This window comes from Thamnophis elegans, chromosome 7 (assembly GCF_009769535.1).
Source record: "Thamnophis elegans isolate rThaEle1 chromosome 7, rThaEle1.pri, whole genome shotgun sequence".
Taxonomy (NCBI): Eukaryota; Metazoa; Chordata; class Lepidosauria; order Squamata; family Colubridae; genus Thamnophis; species Thamnophis elegans.
The window spans coordinates 29,309,735-29,317,898 of NC_045547.1; the positions used below are offsets into that span (position 1 = coordinate 29,309,735).

Here is an 8,164-nt window from a genome sequence, read left to right on the forward strand (position 1 = left end):
CAAGCCTCCTCAATCTGGGGGGGCAAGATTGCCTCTCAGGACATCTCTTTGGGATTGGATTATAACAATGGGCAGGACTAATCTTCAAAATTCAGCATAGTTGTCATACTGGAAATTCCAGGAGTTATAAACAGGGATGCGCTTACATTTTTTTAGCAACCGGTTCTCTGCCCAGTTGCTGGGTGGGCGTGGCCATGGGTGTGTGGTCTAGTCAGCTTCCTGCACCATGGTGTGTGTGTGTGTGGGGGGGGGGTGTTTTCACTCTCCCCAGGCTCTGGAGGCTTTCCTCGAGCCTCTGGAGACTGGAAACGGACCCATTTCCAGACTTCTGGTACTTCTAGTTAGTAGACCTGTTTTTCACCCTCCCTAGGCTCTACGTGGGCCCTGCACTTACCTGGCATCCCAAACAGGCCACGTGGAGACTCCTAGGAGGGGAGGGGTGGGGTGGACAGGGTCAGCCAGTCCTTGAAACTTCCGGTTCATCAAACCAGATTAAAATTAACATCCGGTTCACCCAAACCAGTCCGAACTGGCTGAATCCCACCCCTGGTTATAATTTCAGAATGGAGGTTAACCAGACTTGAAACTGAAGTGGCCATGAATTTCTTAAAAATGTCTTTCTCCCATAAGGCCTTTTCTTCTGTAATTTCTTTGTTCCAAACCCCATCAAAGAAATGTCTATTTAAGGATTGAAAACAAAGCCATATGACATGAAAGATCTCAAATTCTTTCCCCTTTTTAATATATACATTTTATTAAAGGACTCCAATTTTTAAAATTGTTTACTTTTATGTTGTTAAGTTCAAACAGATCTATTTTCCACATGAAAAATCCATTGTAATAAATTCCAAAATCATATTTTAGATTTAACTGGACTCTTAATCCTTTCGAATATGCAGCTGCCAAAAAAGCCAATGCAGTCCTAGATTGCATCAACAGAGGGACAGCTTCAAGATCATGAGAAATGATAGTACTGCTCTGTACTGCACTATTGAGGCCACGCTAGGAATATTGCATCCAGTTCTGATTGCCATGATAGAAAAAAGATAGATATACCTACTTCCTTTAATTGATCATTGTAGAGCAACAAAATGATAAGGCGTTTGGAGGCTAAACTGTACAGTTAACTGATCAGTTAAAGGAAGTAGGTATATCTAGCCTAATGAAGAGAAGGATTAGAGATGACATGATAGAGATCTTTCAGTACTTTAGGAGCATTCACAAAGAAGAAGTGATTAGTCTTATTCTCCAAAGTACCTGAGGAAACAATGGGTGGAAGCTTGTTAAAGAGAGAGCCAAATCTGGAACTAAAGAGAAGTTTCCTGACAGTGAGACCAATTACTCAATGGAACAGCTTGCTTCCTGGAATTGTGGATGTTACATTGCTGGAGGCTTTCAAGAAAAGATTGGCTATCCATTTGTCTGATATGTTAAAGTTCTCCTGCCTTGGGCAGGGGTTTGGACTAGAAGACCTCCAAGGTCCCTTCCAGCCTTATGATGACTCTATGCTTCTGGAGCCACCTTTAGTCCACCCTTTCCTCATCTGGAAGTCCAATTTTATGGCTTTTTTAGAAGTCTACCAAGCATGATAAAAACAACTCTTTTAAAACTCAAACCCTCCGCAACCAGTTGTTCTCTTGGATTCATTTTATATTCTCCAAGCTCTTGTTCGAACAGCTCTCAATAGGTTAACCATTTCTCTCTACCTGCTGTTTCTTTCTTATGAAATGCTTCTTGTACTGAGATCCCTAAATGCATTTTCAGGCACAGTCTGTGTTTATATCTATTCCATATTTTCAATGTGGAGCTTCTGAGATAATGTTTTGTGAAATCTACATTAAAATTGTCTTTCAAAAGATGAGAAGAAGCCCTTTGTTTCAATGTTTGGACTCATCAAGGACCCAAGATACAGACTTCACAGAGGTCAGGGTGACCTCATCAGAAAACTCCACGGGAGAAAAACTGGTACCAGACCAGAAACCAGTTTCCTACCTTGTCTCCTAGTGTACCCATCAGAATGGAAGGGAAAGGAAATTTCATCAATTATACAGAATGCCATATGCCATGCTGGAAAATTATTAAAGGAGTAGAGCAAGTTGAAGCAGCTAAACTGCCTTACAAAACTGATATCAGATCTTTTAACCTCTTGCATATAATTGGGATGGATAATTCTAAGGAGGCTAAATGGCTGATTCTTGCCAAGGACCAGCCTAAGTATGATCAAAAACAGATTCCTGGCCAGTGTTTTCCTTTCATTGAACAGCTGACACTATGCCAATCCTGCACATGCTTACTCATTTGGAGTTGCTTTTAAAAAATCAGCATATGATTGGGTGGCATAGCATGGACATATTCCCAGATCACAAGCATTCTGAAAATCTGGAGTTCAAGTGAAACCTCAACTATGGCCTTTTCCATAAAATCAATTTCTCTGTAACTTATTCTATTCTATTCTATTCTATTCTATTCTATTCTATAGATTCTATTAAGAATAGAATCTAAAAATGGACTCAACATAGGATCTAGGCTGTTTTAATTATTTTCAGATCTATTCACATAAGTATCCAATGAATACGAGCTTATTTATAAGTTGATGCCTTATCTTTCTATCCCTTCACTCTCTGGTTTGGCTACTTCCTTATTTTCAGCAAATAAAAAAAAAATCAAGGTTAGAAAACAGGAACAAAAATCTAATGTCTATTCCTGGTCTGCAAAATACGCTTGTACCATAGTGTGCCGGTCCAGCAGTAATCAATTGATCTATTTAAGATGCTTATTTTCTGCTTTTCCTTGTATGGTCTCAGGTGGCTAATACAAGAATGGTAAAATGCAATTAAAACTGGGGTCTGCCGAAATCCATCAAATGACTAATGGAAGAAAAGGAAAGCATGGGAGGAAAACAGAAAGGAGAAAGTGCTTGAGCAGAGGACTCCTTCATGTAATATCTTCCATGATTTAGCATTTTATTGGAACTGAATCTAATTAGCTCCCAATATCCTCTTATAATGTACATCATAAAATAAATGTTGGTACTTTATGGATGGGGGTGGTCTAGGAATTGTGCTGCATCATTTGGAGAAATGCAAAATTCTCATTTTGTAAGATAATAATTGCAATAACTAACTGCATTCCATTCTGCATATTAGTCCATAAGTGGAGGACTAGGTGAAACCAGTTGGAATACATAAATCCAAATGTAAATGAAACAAGGGTGCAAAATAGCATCCTCTTCCAGGTGTATTGGATAAGCAGCCCTATCATCCCCAGCTATCCAGGTCAAGGTAAATGAAAGCCCTTTAGGATCTTTGTCCTGGATCATAGAGAGGTCTAGGATGTTTCTCACCAAAGCACAAAAGAGATGTGCACATCTATATAAAATATTGACGAGAGTAGTATTGTTGATTTTCACTGTTTTCCACCTAGAGGTCCAAGGTATTTCTCACCTGCAGCACAAAAGAGATGTACACATCCATATCAGATATCGGAGACAGTTAGTATTCTTGATTCTCACTGCTTTCCGTCTTTTTCTCTTTCAGAATTGCTTTGAGCTCTTCAATGCAAACTGCAAGGGGCAGAAGATCAAAGCTTGCAAGACGGATGGGGATGGAAGGGTGGTTGAAGGCAAGCACCAATCCTATAAGATCTCTGCAGCCTCCCAGGAGGACCGTGACCTATGGATTGAAGCCATACGGTAAGGAGGAAAGGCTGTCATTCTATGGCGGGATAACAATGACATGGGAAAGAAGGCCCCAGAAGGAGAGAAATGTTCAGTAATAAGGAATATCACAATATTATAGTGTGGGCTTAAGAGAGGCACCTCTGTTTCATTTCATGAAACTGCTCTTCTGTGAGATATTGCATTCGAAATTATTGCATTATTCTCTCTCTGGTGTTTTTGACTTCCTATGCCATTGACTAACCTTTTTTGGCTCCCGTGCCAAAAGTAGGGGGAGTGGAGGGGGGTCATCTGTAGGCATGCCACACCCACAGGCACGTGCAGTCAGGGGAGGCAGGGGAGGCAGAGCCTCACCACTGTCATCATGAAAAGAAAAAAAATGTACAAGGCTAGCAACTGAGCTAGTTGCTGCCAGAGTCACAGTGGATGACTCTGCTTAGTGCTTAACTGTTTAAAAAAGCCTCTAAAAATGCCCTCTACAGGAGGAGGTAGGAGAACCACGTGCCTCATCTAGTCTGACTTTATGATCACTCGAGCAGAGTTAAGCAAGGGTTAAAAGCCGAAAAGTTCCTGATGTAGATGAGGCACGTGGTTTTCTTGCCTCCTCCTGTAGAGAGCGTTTTTTAGAGGCTTTTTAAAATAGTTAAGCAGAGTATCCATGGTGACTCTGGCAGCAACTAGCCCAGCCTGACCTCAGCTCTTGCCTTTTTCTTTTTACATTTTTACATTTTCATGATGGTAAGCAAGAACAGAGTTGAAATCCTCTGTGAAACAGCTGGAAAAGGTACGTGTGGGTCGGAGGGAGGGGGAGGAATTCAAAATTAATCCTCCTGGTGCAACTTTGTGTGTGTGTGTGTGTGTGTTTCTTCACTCAAACAAACCCTCTCTCAATTTGAGAGAGAGTTTGTTTGCGTGAACAGAGGGAAGGGGGTAGGAGAGGCAGGGAGGGCAGCCCGCCAGCTCAGGCGGGTGAAAGTCACTTTCTCCCGCTTCTGTCTCCATGGCAGCCCGCCAGCAGAGGCATTCTCTCCTCTCCCCTGACATCCCACTGTCTAAAGCGCTTTCTTTCTTTCGCCTGCCTGAACTCTGAAAGGCAGGTGAAAGAAAGAAAGTGCTTTAGGCAGTGGGTTGTCGGGGGAGAGGACTGCCTCACCAGCCATAAACCTCACCGCACGTCACTGCACATCCATAATGCTATGCACGTGACCCCAGTGCGCATGCATGTGCGATCAGCACTTCCCCCACTTTTGGCACACTTTTTCCGCCCTCCCCAGGCTCCAGAGGCTTTCTAGGAGCCTGGGGAGGATGAAAACAGCCTCCTCCACCCCCCACACGGGAGGCCCTCCAGAGGCTTTAGGAGCTTCCCTGAAGTCTACGGAGGGCAAAAAACCAGACCTATGAGGAACTCATCAGTTCGGGAATGGTAACTTCTGGTTTGTCCATAGTGCCATTTTCCGACCTCCAGAGATTTCAGTAGGCTTCCTGAAGTCACTTCCAGTTTGCTTGTAGGACCCTTTTTTACCCACCGGAGCCTTCAGGGAAGCCTCCTGAAGTCTCAGGAGGACGAAAAATGGCCCTCGAGCAAACCAGAAGTCCATCCCGAATTGAATTGAATTGATTATATTTCTATGCCGCCCTTTTCCCAGAAGGGACTCAGGATGGCTCATAACCCAAGTCGAGGGGGTGGGGTAGGGGATACAAATAGGAAAAAAAAAGACATGGACAAAACAATACCACAATTTAAAAACAATCAACAGCCACACCATTCGAGTGGGGACAGGAACTCATCAGCCCCAGGCCTGTAGGAACAGCCAAGTTTTAAGGGCTTTGCGGAAAGCCTGGAGGGTGGTGAGGGTCCGAATCTCCATGGGGAGCTCATTCCAGAGGGCCGGAGCAGCCACACTTCCAGTTTGCCCATAGGGCTGGTTTTTCGCACTCCAGAGGCTTAAAAATGGCCTCAAAAGAAAGACGAAGTCAGCTGGAGCTGACAGGGCAATGCCTTGCATGCCCTAACAAATGGCTCCACATGCCACCTATGACACACGTGCCATAGGTTTGCCATCATGGTCCCATGCAATCATCAAGTAAGAAACAAGCATGCATTAACCACCTGACTGCATTTACTTTTGAGCACTTTCAAACACTGATAAAAATTATCAACAATAATGCTTTATATTCTTTTCAGCAGGACTCTCTTCCTCATTTCCTACTTTCATTTCCATGAGCATTTTAAGCATGAGAAGAGCTCTCTAAACCCAGTATCCAATTTTTTAGGGTAACCACCAAGCTTCCTTAGAAAGAATATGAAGGCCATTGTCAAGCCTTCCTGCCTGTATAATTTCAATGACACATTACCTCTAAACATGGAAGATGTTGGAAGTATGTGGAAACATGGAAGTACATAACTATCACATGGCTTATTGCTTTTCCCAGCTTAAAGAGTCCTTTGTGTTCTGTGAAAGAGGCAATCAGTGCTTTGCTAACAGCCAAATCTTAATATTCTTTCTATTTTTCTTTATTTTAGGACCAGCATCACTAGAGATCCCTTCTATGACCTGGTTGCTGCTCGTAAGAAAAAAGTTACCAGCAAAAAATGAAACTTCTGACTTGTGCCACCTTGTTTGGTGGATGATTAACACCAAGAAAATATTTATTTGAAGTCTGAAATGGCAAAATTCCTCAACCATCTCTGAGACAGACAAGTGAATGAAAGGATGATCAGTGGCCTGCTTCCATTTTCCAGAGTCAGCATATGCAGAATCAGACACTGGTGCAGGAATTATTTCTGTACAGAAAACAAGCACAGATTTCTTAGTAAATGGAACAGGATATGGTTGTGTGTGTGTGCCTTGGTATGGCTGATGGAAACCAGGGAATGGTTTCAACAGTATTTCTATACCTGTAAGACTAGATTTGTCTACATTGACACCTGCCTCCTCTGACTCATAGTCTTGAGGTTTCTTGAATAATGATGCTATCTGAGGTTAATTTACTTGGAATAATAGGATGAAGGACAAAGTGAACTAATAGACTCAAGGGATGCTGTGAAACCTGGCCAGAATAAACACATATTACTGTGTGGCTGAGCTTAGCAAATGGCTACTTTGGACCTGGAAATTATTGCCAAGTTGATGATAATACTGAATGTTAGGCTTTTTTAGGTCAGGATCTTCCAGCCAAAGTCAGAATCTAAACAATAATCAATGCAATGAGTTGTTAGTTCCTATGTTCTTTGAGTTGGCTGCTCCATCAGTGTTGGAACAGTTGAAAAGTGTGTTTACAGACTGATATTTGTTTACTTCTCTCCTCCTCTGAAACATTCATTAGCCTAGAGGATCAAAAGCTAGGGTTTTTTCCCCCTTCTCCTCTGAATTTTTCATCTATACAATGAGTTATGTAAAATAATAAAATTTGTTTAACGTGGTTATGAAGAACTGGATTGTTGTAAGAATGATGCCTGCATACTAATGAGTAGTACAATATTTTTGTTTAAGGAGATGTAAAGAATTGCTTGTTATTAAAATACACTCCCATATGCATACTTAGCCAGAATTCGGGTGTGTTGTTTTCCACACAGATTCAAACAGATGAAGAAATAACACTTTTTCTTTTTAAATGAAAAAAATTAAAAACATCTTGAGGTCTTTTACACTTGTGGTTTTGTTTTTATTTTATCAACATAAAACAGAAGCAGGAGGTATGTTATATGTCTCTGTTGCTTTTCTTTTTTCTTATGAATCCCATTATACAATTTGGAAAAATGCCAAAGATTTGTTAGATGTGAAAAGTCTTAAATTCACCAAATGGCAACCCTTTTCAAAGAAAGCAAATTCATTCAAAGTAAGAAAGTCCAGCTTGGATGGCTCAAACAAATATAAGATAGCTTCTAATATTAACATTGACAGGTTTGGAAGCTGATGGCTCTCAAGGATATTGAAGAGGTACTCTTATTCAGAATAAGGAATTTAAGCAGCACAAAAATTATCCAAGTCAATTTTGAGTCTTATCCAGCACTGCAAAGTGAATTAGTTCATACGATCTGACTTTAATCCATGACTTTAAGTAGATTTTGAGAGAAGGGAGCTCTATACAATCTTCTATAGAAATTGTATAGTATGTAATAATTCTAGTATATGGGAGAAACATGTGCTTGTTTGTTTTAATTGTTACGGAATAAAATGAGATTTGCAGGAAAGCTATACATGTAATGGATGAATGAAATACGATCACTATCAAAATAATTCATACAGGGGGATTGAATTAATATCCTTTAAATTTGATTCCTTTATTTAGAAAAGTTCCTAAAATTCTATCATTTTAGGAATAGAATAATAACCTCTCTGATGGGAAACATCCATCTGTCAGCGTTCCAAATATCATCCAAAATTAAATCAGAGTCCAAGGTAAAGTCTTGCTCTAAGTTCCAATTTATTAAGAGAGACATATTGGTACATCTGTGAAAACCCGAATCTGAGAACTTCCTGGGGT

General features: G+C 40.9%; 1 protein-coding gene across 1 annotated transcript in view; it reads left to right on the forward strand.

The window, feature by feature from the left end:
• The window catches only part of CYTH4 (cytohesin 4), a 48,919-nt gene extending 41,594 nt beyond the window's left edge, over nt 1-7,325 (forward strand). Inside the window, exons 12-13 of the mRNA XM_032220503.1 lie at nt 3,537-3,691; nt 6,201-7,325. Coding sequence (XP_032076394.1) covers nt 3,537-3,691; nt 6,201-6,273 — 228 coding nt within the window. The 3' untranslated portion in view covers nt 6,274-7,325. The remainder of the gene's footprint in view (nt 1-3,536; nt 3,692-6,200) is intronic.
• The last annotated feature ends 839 nt before the right edge of the window (nt 7,326-8,164 follow it).